This window comes from Silurus aristotelis (assembly GCF_946808225.1).
Source record: "Silurus aristotelis genome assembly, chromosome: 17".
NCBI lineage: Eukaryota > Metazoa > Chordata > Actinopteri > Siluriformes > Siluridae > Silurus > Silurus aristotelis.
The window spans coordinates 15,803,627-15,823,889 of NC_139590.1; the positions used below are offsets into that span (position 1 = coordinate 15,803,627).

At 38.6% G+C, this 20,263-nt stretch overlaps 2 protein-coding genes across 14 annotated transcripts in view; both read left to right on the top strand.

Moving 5' to 3' along the window:
- The window catches only part of LOC310739668 (protein HID1-like), a 484,702-nt gene that overhangs the window by 351,923 nt on the left and 112,516 nt on the right, over window positions 1-20,263 (top strand). The window lies entirely within an intron of this gene.
- The window catches only part of cep112 (centrosomal protein 112), a 138,605-nt gene that overhangs the window by 3,584 nt on the left and 114,758 nt on the right, over window positions 1-20,263 (top strand). For all 12 annotated transcript variants that reach the window (XM_083565802.1, XM_083565807.1, XM_083565798.1 and 9 more), the window contains exons 4-6: window positions 377-522; window positions 15,399-15,483; window positions 17,145-17,216. In XM_083565802.1, the coding sequence (XP_083421928.1) occupies window positions 377-522; window positions 15,399-15,483; window positions 17,145-17,216 (303 nt within the window). The remainder of the gene's footprint in view (window positions 1-376; window positions 523-15,398; window positions 15,484-17,144; window positions 17,217-20,263) is intronic.

Below are 20,263 nucleotides of genomic sequence, written 5' to 3' on the forward strand. Positions count from 1 at the left end.
GTGCTTATGTTAGTTCTCACTCTCCAGTGTTCTGTATTGTTTAAAGACTATAATCACAATCTTGATGTCACCCAAATGAGGATGGGTTCCCTTTTTGAGTCTGGTTCCTCTCTAGGTTTCTTCCTCATAACATCTAAGATAATTTTTCCTTTCCACAGTCACCATGTCTTGTTCATCAGGGATAAATGCACACCATTCACCTTCACTGTTAAATTCTTTAAAGCTGCTTTGAGACAATGTCTGTTGTGAAAGGCGCAATAGGAATAAACTTGACTTTACTACACTTGCGAACATACTGCAGTGTTTCATTCGTACTTAGCTTGCTAGCTTTAGAAGCTTTAATAATGCAAAAAAAAAAATAGATTTCCTTCCCTAGTCAGTTTACTATGACGAGCCACTGGCATCCCGGATTCGAGCACAGAGCGCCGCCATGCTGCCAGACTGGGTTACTGGTGAACTGGATCGTGATGACACGTGGTCCAGTCTGCCGAAGGACTCCTCTCCACCTCATCCAAACAACAGGTATGACCTTAATAACTACACCCAACCATTCATTTATTTCGACTTGGAGTGTTGAATATCTTGTTGTTATGTTTGCATTTATGGCATTCGGCAGACACCATTATTCAGAACGGCTTACAAAGTGCTTCGAAGTCTACAACAAAAACATACACCCTAACACTGGTTTATTAGGACACAGACTAAGAATATCATCAGTCTATAACTCTGTTGGTGGGGAAAATGGTTAGAAAGAGAGAAAGTGCTAATTGAAGAATTACTGGAAGAGGTTGGTCTTTAGATGCTGTTTGAAGACTGCAACAGTCTCAGTTTAGGCATCAAGTAGAAATTCTTTCTACCACTTAGGTGCCAGAACAAAGAAGGTGGGGCGAGTCAGATAGCGGGTGTGGATTGGTAGGAACGTTGCGCAATGTGGAGAAAGAGAAGTGCTGTGTGGTAGAGGGGTGCCTGTCCATTTTTTTTTGCTTCTTTAGGTGAGCATCAGAATTGAATAATCTAAGGTTAAAAAGTCACGTAGCTGATTTCTGGATCGGAGGTCAAATGTCTTTCAGAGGCAGAGCAGTGACTTGCAGTAGTCCAGTCTTGAGAGGGCAGAGGACTAAACAAGCACCTGAGCGGCTCCTGTGGATAAAAATGGAGGAATTTTCCTGACGTTGTAAAATGGGAAAAGCGCAATTGACATCACGTAGGATGACCAGCACTTCAGTATTCCTGGGATTAGGCTTCAATCGATGAACTGTTCTGCACAATGAGATATCAGTCAGACATGTCAGGAATAGTGTCTGTATTGGAAAGGGGAGAACTTGTTGAGATATTAAAACCTATTTGAGGATATGACCTTACTAAAAGATTGAAAGGTCCGAATACTTATGTGGTGAAATCCCATATTTTCCTGCAGGAATATGGACAGATCTTTTTTTTTTTTTTAAATGATGTTGTGATTGACATTTTAATTATGTCTGATTGGATTTTCCAAAGACTTCAATAATCAATAATCAATGTCGGCCCAAATTGGTATCTAAATATTTCATTTAACTTCATCGTTTAAAGCTTAAGGCTTCTCAATATATAAGCAACTCATTTTGCACAATGTATTCTTAAACTCTTGTAGTTAATCACGAAAATGAGTCAATTATAAAAATATAATATTTGATTGATTGAATTCATAATAAGACACTTTATATTATAGTACCGTAACCAGTCGGTGGGACTACAACGAAATGAGATATGAATTTAAAAAAGTGCATACAAGGTACTAAATAGCGACTAAAGTACCATTTACAACACATACTTGCATTGCGTAGATAAGACTGAGAAACACGAGTGCAGGAATGCATAAGTGGGAACACAAAATAAGGCTTCTAGAGGAGGGCACGATTTTATGGTAGTATTTTCATTTAGAAAAGTGTTCTTTCGGATACATCTCCTGGCACTGTTGGACATTAAAATCGGTTGGACTATCCGCACTGTTAGCACATCCACCTGCCCCTCCCCCCTTCACATTTATTTTTTCCTTCAAATTTTCTTGCGTTTCTTGCTAAATTGCTTAGTGCTGTTAGTTTTCTCATTCTACAATTAATACCTCATAATGACGATCCAGATTTGTACAAAAACTGAAACCTCACACAGATTCAGATGAGAGTTTGCTTTGAGGTTTAGCTCAAGCGTATCCTATTTCTCTAGATCATCTTTAAGACTTTTATTCACTTTGATTGGATTTTGGAAATGTCAAAGCAACTGCCTGCAGAGCTCAGAGGCAGGGGAAAAAAAAAATGCCAAAACCCAAGTAAGCTTTTATGGGTTTGGCACCGAGGGAAGGCTTCTGTCTGGCCGTTCAGCCTTAAAGCCCAGATAAGGGGAGTGTTTTTAATGATGGTTGACCTTCAAGTTTCTCCCATTTCCACACGTTTTCTGGAGCCCAACCAGAGTGAACATCAGGCCACACCAAGGCTCTTCTTCCTCCCCGATTGCTCAGTTTGGGAGTCGGCCAGCTCTAAGAGGACTCTGTTATTGAATGCATGGTTATGCAGGTACTCTTGGTTATGCGTGTTCCTTTTGTTCATATACAACAAGCTAGGTTTAAGACAAAAATGTTCTGTCCCTGGCCAAGGTCAAATTTGAACAGAAGAGATGTTAGCACACTGTCTCACACGAACAGTCAAACATGCAGGTGGACGCTTAATGGTTTGGGGTTCTTTAGGTGCAGGGAAGCTTAGAGACTATTTGGAACCAACATCAGCGTACTACAAGAAAATGACCTGAGGCACACGTCCAAGCTCTGCAAGCATTATTTAAAAAGTCAGCTGCCCAGTTACTGGACCCGAATCCTGGTGAATATCACTGGGATGAACTGGATTGCAAGGTTTGAAAGAAATATCCAACTAGCGAAGAACACCTTTGGCAAGTTACAAGAGGCATGGCATTAAAATTTTGGAAAAACTAACTGTCCGGATGCCAAGAGTGTGTAAAGCACTTATTCATGTAAAGGGAGGATTTTTCAATGAAAATAATGTTTAACATATGCACATTCATCTATTCGGCGCTGTACAAGACATAAATCTAAATTCAACGGCTGGATACCACCCCAAGGAGGCGAACTGTGTATACACCGCTTTTCCAACGCTAAAGAAAACTCTATTAAGCTAAGATGACACGATTTTTGAACAAAATCCTATTAAATCAGCTGTTATGGCCGGCATCGAGCTACACGGCACATCGATAACTTGGCAAAATGGGTAACATCTCGTCTTCGTGCCACAAAAAAAGGCCTTTTGAAGCTTTCCCTCTGCCTGATCCACTTGACTGGAGCACTTTTCTGCCCACCACATTAAAAGGATGAGGATTATTTAGGCAAAGCGAGTCTAAACACTCACGACTAGCGGTTGCAGTTATTGCACACTGCTTACGGAATAGAATTTTCATTTTCTTTTTGCTCATGCAGTGTCTAGATTTGACTTTACATCAGGTTTGTGGCTGGTTTCCCAAGCCTTAATACCATTCCATGATGAAAGCCTTTCCTCCAACCTATTTTTTTATCCAAATCCAAGCTGGTTAGCAGAAAGAGAGAAAGTTACATCTAAACAGGGCAACACACCACAACACTGTTGAAATCCCAAATCTGATATTGGAGAACTTTGTATTATTTACTTAAAGAATGGGACTAGAGTGGAAATGGCTGCATGTAGCTGCTATACCTGGAACTTGTTTGCCTTCTGGATGTTCCACAAAATTAAATGTAACAATAAATATATAGTTTTTTGATAACATTTTGGTTTATTTCTTACACACTAGAATGGGTGGAGAGGGTTTAAGTGCTGCGAACATGACTGGACATAACCAGGATTAATTTAAGTAAATACTTTAATAATTACATTATGACAAAGTTTTAGTCACAAACGTATCGGGACACCGGACTTTTCTAGCCATATGTGTTTTTTGACTGAACACCTTTGGAACAAATTAGAACGTTCACTGCACCACAGGTTTTCTCACCCTACATCAGTAACGGACTCTACTAACACCCACTGGAATGATCACAATTCTAGACAACCAAACTCCAAAATCTATCTAAAATTTTCCCAGAAGAGTGGAGGGTATAATAACAGCAAACAGGGGCTACATATTAAATGGGATGTCCGAAAAGCACATATGGAATTTTTTTTTTGTTTAAGGTGTCCACAAACATTTGGCAAATTAGTCTGACATGAAGTTACAGGATCCTCTTTTTGACGTGACTGTATTTTAAGAGTGTCAACATACATTCAATTGAATTAATTTTTTGTTTCCTAATCAATTCTAAAAATGTGCAGTGATACAACTGTCTCATCTTTTGTACAAATTAATCTTTAAAAAAAAAACGGCTAATTATTAGTCTAATGAAAACTTTTAAGGGAATTTTAATAATTTACGGTTTGAAAAATGTCACAAAATAGACTCGCTTTTACGATCAGGTTTTTGGATTATATAGTTACAGACATCAAGAGACCTTCCTAATGTAATGAAAGGTCATTAGATGTTTTAAAGGCCTGGAAATAGTTTGCTTCTTAGCTTGTTCCTGCACAACATTAAATTCAGCATTGTAAATGTTTTCTAGCTAGTCTCTTACAGCGAGTTTTTGTAATTCTATTTATAGCACTGAATAATAATAATCATAACAGTAATCAACACTTATGCTAAAATGCCACTGGCCATCCCAGTCAATCTGGCAACCCCTTAACTCCACCAATAGTTGTATCTCCTTTGCCCCAGTACACCAGTCCTCCACCTCCTCCATCTATGCACATTAGAGATGTGCATCTCTTTAACTGAGGCCGATAAGATTCGCATCTCAATTCATAGCCAACGATGCGATACATTAAAGATGCATGCGATACGATTTACCCCATTACGATGCAGTGAGATCCGATTTGTATTTCATTCAACAAAACGAGATTCAATGCAATACCAGATTTTCTTTTCCTGTTCTGTTTCCAGGAAGATGCAGCTCTACCATGTTAATCTGTATTCTATGTGATTCTCTCAGGACACAACTCGGTCTCCGTTCACGTAGCAGCAGTGGCGCTGAGAGAACGCGCTTGAGAAATCAATCTACATATAAAATAAAACTTTCTTTCGGCTTCTCCCGTTAGGGGTCGCCACAGCGGATCATCCTCATGTTTGATTTGGCACATGTTTTTACGCTGGATGCCCTTCCTAACGCAACCCTCCCTATTTATCCAGGCTTGGGACCAACACTAAGAGTGGCTGGGGTTGGTTTCCTGACCGGGGATTGAACCCGGGCCGCAGCGGTGAGAGCGCTGCATCCTAACCACTAGACCACCAAGGGACCTAATCTACATATAAAATATTAGTCACAAATTATCGGTCACTTTCTTAATACTAAAAGTATAGCGCATCTACTAATAATTATATAGAAACAGATCTGTCTTTACCAGTGCTAATATCTTGAAAACGATGCATCGCAACATGACCATTGTATCCGATTCGCACTTTTTTAAATCGATGCATTACATTAGGGCTGCTGCTATCGATTATTTCAGTAATTGGACATTCTGCTGATTATTCCAACGATTAATCATGGAATCGAATAAGACAAAATAAAACTGGTCTCTTTAAATAAAACAAAAAAATTGTTTTTCTTTTTAGAGCAATTTTTATTGCTGAAATTGAATACAAGAATATCGGTGAAAACTAAACCCATTTAATGCATTTAATTGCCATATTTAATCAATATACAAATATATAAATATAAAATCTCAAATAAAAAATAAAACAGCATTTGAGATTACACAAAAAAAAAAAACAGTAATCACACTGTATGGTGATTTCTTTGTGTTTTGGTTTAAAAGGATCCCAAACCAAACATGGAAACTTTCCGCCGTTTTCTTTGGCCTGAATCCTATGGAAGCCCGTTTCCACCACATAAAATTCCGACTTAATTTTTCGCAATTCTGACTTAATTCCTTGGAATTCGGACTTTATTTCTCCTAAATTCGGACTTTATTTAACATTTAACATTTCTGGTGCATCCACCGGTAACCATGTTGTTTCCTCCAGAGCTGATTGTTAGGCGGAGGCTTAGCTTGATACCATTCGATTCTATTGATTGCAGTCTTTGACAAAGAAACAAAGTTAAAATTACGAGAAAAAAAAGTTGGAATTAGCCAACCTTTTTTTATTTATGTGGCGGAAACGGGCTTCAATATTAATGTTCTCCTCGCCCCGCGCTCAATAGTTTAGCGGGTGGTGCGTCAGTAATAATAGTCCATGGGGAAACACAATGCTGTGTGTAGTTAAATAGACTTAACGAAGCACCAAATTTTTTTGTATCAATCGAGGAATTGTTTTAGCCCTACATTACATCGTTAACTTTTATGCTGATGCTGAATCTTACAACTGGGGTCAATTGGTAAATATATATTTTTGGGAGGTTTTATAGGACTGTGGTGATACCTGCGATGTTCTACGGTTTAGAGACAGTGGCATTGAGTAAAAGACAGGAGGTGGAGCTGGAGGTAGCAGAGCTGAAGATGTTGAGGTTTTCGTTGGGAGTGACGAGGATGGACAGGATTAAAAATGAGTTTATTAGCGGGACAGCGCATGTAGGACGTTTTGGAGACAAGGTGAGGGAGGAGAGATTGACATGGTTCGGACATGTGCAGAGGAGGGACATGGGGTTTATTAGTAGGAGAATGCTGAAGATGGAGCCATCAGGAAAGAAGGAAAAGAGGAAGACCAAAGAGGAGTTTTATGGATGTGGATGAAGACATGCAGGTAGTTGGTTAGAAAGCGGCAGATGTAGAGGACGGAGGGGTTTGGAGACGGATGATCCGCTGTGGCGACCCCTAATGGGAGAAGCCAGCTTCAGTCTTCATAGGTCTTCAAATCATTTGCCAGACTCTCTTAACTGCTTATGAAAGCTGTAATTAATTTTGAATCTCAGTATTTTATCAGGTTAGGTTTATGGTTATGAATTTGGGTTGTACCATGTCAGGTGGTAAGGCTCTGGAAAAGGCAGTCTTCTTCTCGCTCTTTTCTTCTCCTTATGCTTTTTCATGGGAATGTGTGAAATATTTATATAGAGTAGGTATCCAAATGGATGCCAGGTGCATGTGAAAAGGACTTAAACATTGAACTGACACAGCTGATAAGTCAAAATCGTACAACCAACCAAAACTTAATATTCAAACAAATGAGTGTAAGCTGTTCTGTTGGATCCGGACCTGTAACTGCAGCAGCTTATTTAATGTATTCATAGCGAATTAATGTGGCAGAGGGTGCAAAATATGAGAAATGCAAGAGTTTAAAAAGACAATAATAATAATAATTTGCAGTGCATCATGCAATGCTGACCTGTGGTGCTAAAATTTCAAAAGCTCAAACCTTCATTGACTTCCTGGTACAAATGATTGTAGAAATAGGATAGTTTGGAACGTCTACAAAACAGAACTAGAGTGATTTTAGAAACTTGATAGCACTTCTAAACATGTTCATGGCTTGTAGATATGTTTTTTTTTCTTTTTCTGTCATGTCATCATCTGCTGGAGACTCTCTGATAGGAGGAGTCATGTTCTCAGCATTTAAAAAAAAAAAAGCTGACCTTCCTGCACAGCATTTGATCTGTTCCTTTTGAAGTAAGTGCTCTTAATCAGAGGCGAGCGAACCAGATATAGGGAGTGAGTTTAGCATTTTTTTGTCCAGGGTCTGATTTGGGTATGCTCATTAAAGGCGTTTAGATCACAGGCTGAGTCCTCGTGGAGCAGCTCTTTCATGTGTCCCTCTTGTTTCGATTAGATGAAAAGGGGCCGTGCATGTCAGCTCTCTTGTGATGTGGCCGCGTTTGATCGCTATCAGCGAGGTGGTGATGAGGAAACACTTGCGTTTTCTTTTTTTTTTTCTTCACCCAGTGTGTATTTGTTTATTTGGTGATGGCCGTGGCACGCAGATTAGCTGCTGTGAAATATGAAATACTCGCAGCTATAAAAGATGCAAATCTGTATATACAGTACAGTGCAACCTCAGAGCATCTCTTACCCACGAAGGACAACTAATGAACCGGCAGCATGGTCATGGGCTTCCAAGTCTCCTTTCAAGCTTCACAGGAGACTTGGTTCATCTTGTCTATTCCAAGGAAAAGCTATTTTTGCGCAAACCTCTGTTAATGCAGGAATGACAAAAAGATTTCGGAGCACACAGCGCACCATAGCTTGCTCCATCACGTAGCTACAGACTGCTCAGAGTGCCCATGCTGACCCCTTGTCCACCCTTGAAAGCACTTACAACGGACATGTGAGCTTCGGAGCTGGACAACTGGGCCTAAGGAAGAAGGCCTGGTCTGACCAAGCATGTTTTCTGGTGTTCTTATCACCAGCCAGAAACATATAACCACAGCACACCTTCTGGGGTTTTGTAGGTTCATGCCCCGAAGGATCAGAGCTGACAAACACTATTAGGTGTGTTTTAATGTTATGGCTGATTTCTGTGGTTGTGTGTAGTTACATACACTTAAACCCCACTAAACTACAAATATAATCGCTTTTTCCAATTATAGTTACAGCTGAAATTTCATGTTGATTTCTGTCTTGGATTGTTGGACTTCTTGTTGAACAATAAAGAAATATCTAACTACCTTTTAAGCGTCTTTAGTGCAATAAAAACTTTCAATTCAATAATAAAAAAAAATTTAGATTTTTGCTTTGCAAGTGTGTGCACTTTTAATAAGGTGGACCAGGTCCAAGTGGGTTTCTTCTAGGGTCCCCAGTTTCTCCCCAAAAAAATCGTGCTAGATGAATTGGCCGTATGTGTAAATAGGTGTGTCAGTATGTGCCTGGTGCCTTGTGATGGGTTTGCATCCGTTGTTGCTGAGATTAGATCAGGATCCAGTATGGTCCAGATCATCAATATGAAACGGTTCATGAAAATGTCTGGTTTTTAGAGTGACCTTTCTGTGTTTAAAAACACTGTCAACCCTAAGAGATTAGTGATGAAAGCGGAAACTCATAATAAAAATTCTCAGAATGTAAAGAAACTCAGCATGTTTCTCTGGATTCTGTACCAATATCTTTTGATGTGTGGAAATATTGATTGACTGATATTTAACCACACACCTTAAGATTACAGAAACCTGTGTTTAGACATTTTGTTGCCATTCTGAGTAACTTTTCTAGCAAAGGACCTCAATTTCAAGAGTAGACATTTTGTTCAGTGGCCACCAGGGGGTGCTCTGTGCTTAACTGCATCTTTGAGGCGGTAGGCTCGTCCTGGGAAGCGATCCCCTCACAGTCAGCCAGCCAGCCTCGCCAAACCCTCTACACTCATTTCAACCTCCTATGTTATGTTGCTCATGAACCATATGCATGGTTTTTATGCCAATGTTGTGTTTGGGTGAAAATCAGCCAGCCTGAGAACACAGCAAGCATGATGGGAGAGATTCAGGTCTCTAAATTTTTCCCTAACACAGTTCTCAAAGAGAAGGATACAAAATATTTCTCATGTAATCTTTTCCACTGTCTTTTATTTCCATTCTTATGTGTGTTTTCTCATAATTTAATCCTACAGACTTTTGGATGCATGAATGGTTAAAAAAAAAATTATATATATATATATATATATATATATATATATATATATATATATATATATATATATATATATATATATATATATATATATATATATATATATATAATGCTTCAGCTCTATTTCTCTTATAGTGTATATCTGTGGGTTTTTTTAATGGGATTTGCACTTTGGGAAAGTAAAGGGGATCATTATTTTAAAAGCATGTAAAAATAGTTCATAATAGTTCATAAATTAATAAGGTAAACCCCAATTTCCTGTTCTTCTGGGAAGATGTTCCACTAGATTTTGCAGTGTGCTTGTGGAGATTTGGGCTCATTTAACCACAAGGGCATGGAGCTCAATTTGTGCACCGGAGCGTCGTCATTCTGGAACAGGTTTGGGTCTCCTAGTTCAAGTGAAGGGAAACTGTAATGCTATCAGAGCTAAAACGATTCCTCGTAATTCGGTTACAAAAAAAAACGCTTGGTTTAATCCATTTAACTAAACAGGGAGCACTGCGTTTCCCACAGGCCATTATTACTGATGCACCACCCGCTAAACTCTAAACTGCAAAATGGAGGAACAGGAGGAAAAAACATGAGGGGGGGGGGATTGACAAAGTTTTCAAAGTTTTACATCATATCAAACTAAAACGCAAAAACAACACCGTACAGCCGTGTAGAGCAGGCAGCGTGCACGTTAAAGCTGGTGATTAATACATGAATTTAATCAGTAAAAAATTTCAATCAGCTTTTCCTAAAAACAAGAAAACCACATCACGATACTGTGCGAGATTCAATACACCCGAGTGAGAATAATTGAGTTTCGTTAAACGAATAGTTTCGGCAGCCGCCGCAGAAGGACTTTTTCAACACGCTGTATATGTATTACGATGTAATATGGCAGTTAAATGCACTACATGGGTTTAGTTTTCACTGATATTCTTGTGTGTTATGCGCAATAAAAATGTCAACTCTTCTAAAAAGAAAAACAAATGACTTTTTCATGTTAAGAGACGCGTCTTATTTCCTCACTCTTATTTAGCTCTTTAATAAAGAAAAAAAAGGATGTGTTATCCGATTAATCGACGGAATAATCATTCGAATACTTGATTACTAAAAATAATCGATAGCAGCAGCCCTAAATTGCCATCACATCCAAATACATGGTGTCCAAAAATGTGCCTCCAAAAAACGCAGGAACAATTTGGCTAAAGACCTAAATATGGCTGGGAAAAGTCTGGTGTTCATATAGTTTTGATCATATAATGTAGAAATAACACAACGCTTCTTACTCAATTTTCAATGAATATTGCGTATATATTACTCTGGAAATACAGACACGTCTTTATTCGAAAATCAAATTTCAGTCTCTTTGAATTATGGGAGACTTTTGTTTTGGATAATGTTTGATTGTAACATAATAGCCTCTTGCTCTTCAGCGTTTAAAATAGAACTACGCTTAAGACGCGCAAATATATACAGTTGTGCCTAGAATTCACTTGTTAAAACAAAGGAATAAATGAAGACCGCATCCTTGAGTGAAGCTCAGTCGAGCGAGGTTGCTGCGCCTGATTAGTTGTCGACTTAAAGGATAAAGCTCTACCTTTAACCCCCTTTCATTTCGGCCATCTGGGCCTGCGTGGAGCACATGAAACCCTTTACCCAGACGCTAACCATTGGCAGTGTTAAGAGACTTCAGATGCATTCCAGTGTCTGGCTAAAGCGCAGAGTGTCCGTGCTGGCCTTGCCTCCAGGTGCCAGACTTTTGAAGTGGGAGGGTGGAGGACTTAAATGCCCTGGGGAGCAAGAGCGGGGGTGGTATACGGTTCCTCTCTGAGGGCCCAGAGACGTGGCCTGGGCCCAATCTCAACACCTGGAGGTCAGGAGGCTTTAATCAGTGGCACCTTGCCACTCCAGCGCAGACCCAAGCCGCTCTCAATGCTTTGATCTGATTCAATTATCTCCGTCCACCTGTTAACGACTGGCCGCCAATCACAACGGCCTGCCCTCATCTGCGGCCTCAAAAGAGTGTGTGTGTGTGTGTGTGTGTGTGTGTGTGTGTGTGTGTGTGTGTGTGTGTTCACTCATATGGACAGCTCTTTAGAGATTAAACAGGGCCGTCTTTATTGACCTGTCATTCTATGTAAACAGCTGTAAGGTAGTCTTTACTCCCTTTGTGCCTGTTTGATGTGCTCGTAATTGTTATTCATGCTGCTGCTCTGCTCTCCTTTTGATCTGTAGGCAAAAGATGACTTATTGAAATACAACTAGATGTACTAATTGCTATGTTTTCTTTATATCATGTGGAAAAAAAATGTCGAATAGCTCTCAAATGTTGCACATGTATGCACCTCTTCTGGTTTTAATGCTGTAATACAGTTTGTGTGGACTTGAAGAGTAAAGAGAACATCGTGTACATTCGGAGTGTGTTTATATTCTAATATTTTCAGTTTGGGGATTATTTTTGTGAGAGGTTTGCAGCTGCATTGACAACGCAGTGGGACTAGAGCAGATGCAATGACTTAATAAAACATTTTCAACAATCAAGCATTTGGGGTTAAGAGCAAGAGGTTCTTTTTTGTTTTATTCATCATTTTCCAACAAAATCATATCAGTGAAAAATAATGGTGGATTTCCAAAAGCCAGGTGGTTCTAGAGCACAGCTGCACCGAGGCTTCTCCGGTTTGCAGTCAACGTATTACACACTTATTAACATGAATGTTTAAAAAGTGTAAAAGATGATCTCCTTGAGCTGGGAAGCTGACAGAGCTGAAGGACTAAAGGGCCGCTGCATCACTGTCTTCATTTAGTCAAAGTGTCATCGCACATGTTGATGAATAATTCTAACGATGAAATATGCAGGTCATTTAGGGTGGATTTTCTTTTCAGCATGTGTCATCACACTCCTTATAAGCCTCTGAGAAAAAGGGATCACCCAAATCAGCATTAATGTCGGCGCCTTTCACTTCTAACCAACGAACCTGCAACAAAACGACTTTTCGGCAAACCATAACAGAACAGTGGTCCATGTACATGTAAATCCTCAGCGAAATATGCCGAGAGGTTAAACCTGTGTATCTGCACACCAGTGTCGCAAGCATCCAGTTGCAGTCGAGAACAGGATGTGGCTCATGCTTCTTTTATTGTTAGCAGTGCAGAAACGCTTTGATGTGAATCTCAGCTGCTTCTGTGTGCGTCACTAAACTGGAAGGCTGGTTAACTGAGGAAGCATTAAAGTAAACAGAGCGTGGTGTGTGGCATCTGTATGCAAAACGCTCAAATGGATTTGCAAAAGTGCTTAGAAGGTGCACTGAAATACGTGATGCCAGACTGCTGTACGTTTAGAGATGCGGCAATCAGAATTTTTTTTCAATGTGGTGTGTGTGTGTGTGTGTGTGTGTGTGTGTGTGTGTGTGTGTGTGTATATATGTGTGTGTGTGTGTGTGTGTGTGTGTGTATATGTGTGTGTGTGTATACATATATATATATATGTGTGTGTGTGTGTGTGTGTGTGTGTGTGTGTGTGTGTGTGTGTATATATATATATATATATATATATATATATATTTTTATTTTTTTATTTTTATGATTTAATGTATTCCAAATAATCCTGACTGTGTTCTTTTTAAAAAGCATTTTTTAAATATATTAATATATTATGTAATGCAGTATTGGTCTGATCAGAGCACTGCACTTTTTTTTATCCCATCTTTAATCAGAATAATTGTCATTTTGTCACAGTTATCAGTCCAAATCAATACACTAATATGTGCCGTATGCAGTATGTAAAATACAGAATTCTCTATTATTTATAGTGCACTATTTGTTTGTTTGTTATGCACTTTATGTGGCCATGGAGGAGGTTTATGGATGTGGTGAGGGAAGACATGCAGGTGGTTGGGGTGAAAGAGGCAGGTGTAGAGGACAGGGGGGTGTGGAGACGGATGATCCGCTGTGGTGACCCCTAATGGGAAGCCAGAAGTAGAAGAAGAAGCAGAAGTTGTTATGCACTTTGTATTATATTTGTACTTTATTCCTGGATTTTTGATGCACGTAATTAATTTGCAGTCTTTTACACGTAATTGTCTACCGTTAGATCGATAAGTATAGATACACACACATACAGTGGAACACCGGTGTACGAGATTAATTCGTTCCTGTAAACCGCTCGTGTTCCCATATGCTCGTACTCGCATGTTAATTTAGAATTAATGTAGAAGCAATAAATCCGTTTCCAGATCTCTTGTTCCAGCCTTTAAAAAATGTTTTATGCCTAACACACGAATATACTTGTAAAAAAGTATAAACATAAAAAGTAATACATTTTGAACATAAAAAAATAATGTAATAATAAATGAACTTTAGAGTACTGTACTGTACCTACATGGTGTCGTAGTGGTTGATGGTGAGGGTGAGATGATGTGGGGGATAAATATAGAAAAGGTTCTGTAATACAGTAAATGACTGTATAAATATAAATAAATACTACTGTAAATAACTATAAGTAAATAATAAAATAACTTTCGACTATTGTACTTACATGGTGTCATAGTGGTTGAGGGTGAGACGATGTTGGGGACGAGGTGGAGGAGATTAATTTTTGGAAGGGGCGTCTCTTTACATGAAGACAGAGGGCAACTCAGAACTATGTCTACGAAGCGACTGAGCATGAAGCGTGGGGAAGGAGGTGACGAGCAGAATGCGCGACTGGAACCAAACGTGTCAAAAGAAATGCTCGTCTTCCCGAAATCTGTACTCCTACAAATATTATATATTATATACCATATGTGGTTCTTCTCTGAACTGTTACCACAAAGTTAAAGGCACACGGTTGTATATGATGCAATTGAAAGTGGTAGCATTACATTTTCCCTTCACTTGAACTAGAAGACCCAAACCTGTTCTAGCATGACAAAGCCCCTGTGCACAAAGCCAGCTTTATTGAGATATGCTTTAAATAAGTTGCAGTTGAAGATCTTGAGTCGCCTGCTGAACACCTTTGGGATGATTTGGAATGCTGACCCTATATCAGTACCTGGTTTTACTTGTGGCTCTTGTGGATGAACACACATAGATGAAAATCCAGAAAAAATTGGAATGGCATGCTTGGAAAAAAAAAAAAAAAAAACAGAGCATATAAATCTTATGGTCAGTTTTTGTCACTATTTGCTGTAATACATAGTCTATGTTGTATGCATTCATACATTATATAACTAAAAGTCTGTGGACCCCTTACATTACCTAATCATATGTGCTTTTTAAACATTGCAATCGAGACTTGGTTCCATATGCTCCAATGATAGTATACCGTTTACAACAAAAACTAAGATGGATGAAAAAGTCACTAGCATGGCTTTTATTGTAATTCAGTTTATGTATTTAGGGGACAATTAGAGCATACTCTTTCCCATTGTTAGCTACTGTAAGTCATTTAGTTCTGTGTTGTCTAATGTAATTCTGTTGTCTTATGTAACACCTTGGTCCTGGGGAACTTGTTTCTCATTGCACTGCACCACTCCAGAGAACTAGAGTTTTCTATCCTGTAATCACAATTATTGTACACAATTAATCATCAGCCAAAATTGTATTATTATTGTGACAGGCACCGTTACGTTTTTTCCTGTGTTAAAAATGCTGTGCGGTCAGACATTGTGCAAACAACGACTCAGCTTATCAGGCCGAGATCATGTAAATCGAAATACCCTGGAAACTTGAATTATGCTGTAAAATAAATGAGATACGGATATATAAGATCTAATATTTCCTTGACTGCAAAAATCAGTCGGAAAACAAAATTTTACTTTGTCTTGTTTGCAGAAGGAGAAATTTATTCCATCCCAAGTCTCCAAGCAGACCTTTATCTTCCAGTCCTCTCAGATCTGCTGCCAAGGAGGACAAGAGGGTGAGCAGCTCTTCTTAAGATGATATCTTAACATATTATAACAGCTCATGCCATTTTCTCGAATTTGTTGTGAGACAAAGGTAGACTATATGGACTTAATTATTGGGCGCCTGACATTCCCAGCATATGTGTTTTTCAAATTGTTGATACAAAGTTGGAGGCATACTATAGAATATGATTATATATGGATGTGGCAACATTGATTTATTTTTCCCCTGCACACAAAGCAGGTACCTGTACACAAAGTCGAAACCATGAAACTATGATGTACATGGGTTAAAGTGGAAGATCTCGAGTGGCCTGCTTTAGAGCTATGACCTCAACCCTAATGAACACCCCAGGAGTCCTCACCCTACATCAGTACCTGTCTTCACTTAGGGTCTTTTGGCTGAATGATCACAAATCTCCACCCTCCAAAATCTAATGGAACATCTTCCCAGAAGGCGGAGATTATTGTACAAATGGGGACTAAATGTGAACAGAATGTACATGCACCACATACAAATCTTATGATTAGGTGTCCACAAATATTTGTCCACATATTCTACCTTGTTTCTCAAAAATGTTTATCTTCAATGCCATTTTCATTGCCTTAATCGTTCTAAGTCTATGTAGGGATTCACAGGCGCCATTTGTTTGGTACACAGATGCAGTAGGCACTCTGATTCTGATCCAAGTAGCCTACTTAGTATTACCGAGACATACCTAGACGCTCTAGACATTTAGATTTTTGCCTACAATATTCTATTTAGTCCTGTAGATTTATTAGATTTTATATATATATATATATATATATATATATATATATATATATATATATATATATATATATATATATATATATATATATATATATTTTTTTTTTTTTTATTTATTTATTTAGCTATTTCATAATTTCTTTGGCTTCTCCATGTGTATCTAAGTTTTGCTCCCTTCGGACTAAAACAAGCATAGTGTGAGGTATCTACAGTAAGTCAGAGAGGAAGCACGTCACATTTAGCGCCCCTAAACTGTATGCATGTGTGTATAAGGGAAAGGGTGGGGTCGAACCATGTGACTAAATAGAGGGGCTGCATTGAAAGGGGAAAGGCAGAAATGGTGCGGAGCAGCCCAACATCTGGAGGCCAGGACGCCAGCACCTATATCTATCTCACTATTTCTTAACTTTTTTTTCCAACACACACATACATGCGTGTATGTATATACACACACACACACACACACACACACACACACACACACACACACACACACACACACACACACAGTCTTTCTCTGTTGTCCTTCCTCTTTGTTCCTATTTCTTTTCCAAGATGCTAAAAGCATGTCAGAATCCTATCTCCGTTCACAGTGTTATCAAGAATTAAATCAACAATCCAATATGACATGGTGTTAAGGAATTTAGAAATTGAATGTATAATTGGATCTGGAGATCTAACACGAACTGGATAATTTCTTTGCATAAAAGCACGCTCCCCTCGTGTTTTGTTTGTGTTTACAACACCAGTTTGCCACTGATTGTGAATCATACTTTTTAAATTGAACAATGTTATTCTTTCTAGCTGATAATATTCTAGCTGGTAACTAGAAACTATTTTATATATTTCTGTCAATTATCTAGAAGGACTGTTTATTTAAAGAGTGCTTCATCTGCCTTTCAGGATGGGCACCCAGGAAGACCCTCTTCTGATGACAGCGACTTAGAAGCCCGTCTCAACAGCTGGAACCTTGGGGTAACATGATATATATGTGTAGTCGGCAAAAAAAGATATAATTAATAATTACTTATTTAAACAATTGGAGCAATTGCTTATCATCTAATTCGTGTATAGTATATAATTTAGTATACGTTAAATGATATCATTTTGTTGTGTAATTAATGTTCAACCTTTGTGAGTTTAGTAAGCATATACTATATACGTTTGTTAATGAAACTGTTGTGCACAGCTGCTCCACATCTCAACATCAGAACACACAGCTGTGTGTTGCCATTCAGAACCGTGCCAGAATATCAGCCTTGTTTATTTTATCCACAATACAAAGAAAGTCGAGTCAGTCGAAATCTGAATCTGCAATTAATGACTGTTGCATAGGCGAATCGAATATTTGATATCAACCGACAACTTTTGAAGCTCCACCCCCTTATTTCACAGAAGTCATCGAGTTCGTCTCAACTCTATTTTTCAGTTCGAACTGTGCAGTCTGTCGCATCGAATAGAGAATGTTATTAGTTCATTTAATGTGAAATAATAACAATAATAAACCCTAAGAGTAAATGCCTGACTTGACTAACAATCCACATATCTATAATAAATATATGCATTAGGGATGCCACCAAAATTGTAAGTTTATTTTATGCTTTTGATTTTTTATCTATGGCCATTTTGCACATTTACATTTTACATGTTAAGGGTTTTGTTGGGAGTGACGAGGATGGACAGGATTAGAAATGATTTTATTAGAGGGACAGCGCAGGACGTTTTGGAGACAAGGTGAGGGAGATTGAGATGGTTTGGACATGTGCAGAGAAGGGACGTGGGGTATATCGGTAGGAGAATGCTGAGGATGGAGCCATCAGGTAGGAGGAAAAGAGGAAGACCAAGGAGGAGGTTTATGGATGTGGTGAGGGAAGACATGCAGGTAGTTGGTGTGAAAGAGGCAGATATAGAGGACAGGGTGGTATGGAGACGGATGATCCGCTGTGGCGACCCCTAATGGGAGCAGCCGAAAGAAGAAGAAGAAGAACCACAAAAAGTCTCTTTCAAATAAAAAAAAAAATAATAAAAAAATAATAAAAAAAACACACTGGAGTTTTAGCAATTAAAAATTATCTATAATGATGTCCCAATGATATTACTTCATAAATAATTTTAATGGTAATCATAATTAGAAACTGCTTTAAAATTTCTGCTTGCTCTTTTGCATTAGTCAGCGCGGTCACTTTCAAACAGATTGGTCAAGAATACATACAGTGCCTCGCAAATATTTGGAAACACCCAGTCTTTTAATTGCTTTTGAGGTGCATGCATGTTCCTGATGTTTGTGACTAAATAGGTAAAAGGCATCAACATACACTATATTTCCAAATGTATTGGGTCACCTGACCTTTCCTGCTATATGTGGTTCTTTTCTAAATTGTCACCACAAAGCTGGAGGCATCAATCACAGGACGTTTTTAGATGCGCTATAATAATTTGCGCATTCACTTGAACTTGGAAACCCAAAACCTGTTCCAGCATGGCAATGCCCCTGTGCACAAAGTGAGCTCCTTGAAGATATGGTTTACATGCTTTGGAAAGGAAGATCTTGGTTGGCCTGCTATAGAGCTCTGATTATAAGAGCAAATTGGGACTAAATGTGGAATGCAATGCTCAAAAATCACATACCAAACGTATGACCAGGTGACCCAATACTTTCGGCAATATAGTGTACAAGAATTGGACAAGTGAATGACAGGAAGAAGGTTCTGTAGACAGACTTGAACAGAAGAACTCGTGTAAGACTGAGAACAGGAGAGAATATGTTAGCAGTCTGCTTCACCCCCACATGCAAACATGGAGGTGGAAGCTTAATGGTTTGGGCTTGTTTTGAAGCAGGAAAGATTTATTCCGGGTGAAAGAAAGGCTGAACCATAATGGCTACCATTCCATACTTCAATGCCATGTAATTCCATGTGGACTGCAGCTTATCACGAGGTCAGAATAAAACAGCCAAATAGTGAAGAACACCTTTGGCAAGTTGTACAAGAGGCATGGTAAAGAATTTTCTGCTAATTGTTTGGAGAAACGGTTCGGTGTGTGTGTATATAGCTGTTATTAATACTAACGAAAATTAAGTTTAACATTTGTACATATATTAGTTTGGTCAGAATAAATCTTCATACTATTAAATTAACTTGTTTGTTGCATATAAACAAAACAACATGTGTGGGCCTTTAAAAAATAATAAACTGGTTGATTCCAGACTTTTTACTGGTATTTTAGAAAATAAATGTAAAATAAATTACAGTTATTATAGCAAATAAACCAGTCAATTGAATGACCAGGAAAAGGAACAAAGGTAAGTGGTAAATTGGCAGAGGTACATAAAAAATTTGTAGGTTACCAAAAACCGAGAAAAACAATAATAGTAGATTTTATAATAATAGGCTTTTTTAGGGAAGAGGTAACGCATTAACAATCTCCAGCTGTTCTGCAGCATTGGAAATAAATTAAGCCTTGAAATTTGATGCTAACAATTCCTACATGTTTTGCTGATAAATTACAAACCCTCTGTCTGTATAAAAACAGTTTAGGAGCAGACTGTGTTACCTTTGTAAATAATATTTGGATAGTACTGTACTGCAGAAAGAAGTGTATTGCTTTTATTATTGCAAGAAATAGGCTGAGAGAATCAGAGAGCCACCAGCCCGCGTAAGAACAACAGGATCTTCAGGAACAGCTTAAGACCGGTTGAAGAAAGTCTCAATTTTAACTGGGACGAAAAGACTTTGAGCTTCAGTTTGGACAGGTTGAGTGGCAGTAAGAAAGCCATTGCTAAGATGGCAAAAGAAAGATCTTGCTAAGAAAGGCTTGCTTGGGCCTTGAAGAGGCCCCTGGACTACTAAAGACAAGAAGAAAGTCTTATGAGCCGACGAATCAAAGTCACAAGGTTCAGTTCATCACACAGGCTGTTTGCCGTTGAGCAGGCGAAAGAATGTTTTCTGGGTGTTTTGTCATACATTAGAAAAGGAACATGATGGTCTGGGGCTCTTTTGCTGTATCCAGAGTTGGCAAGTTGC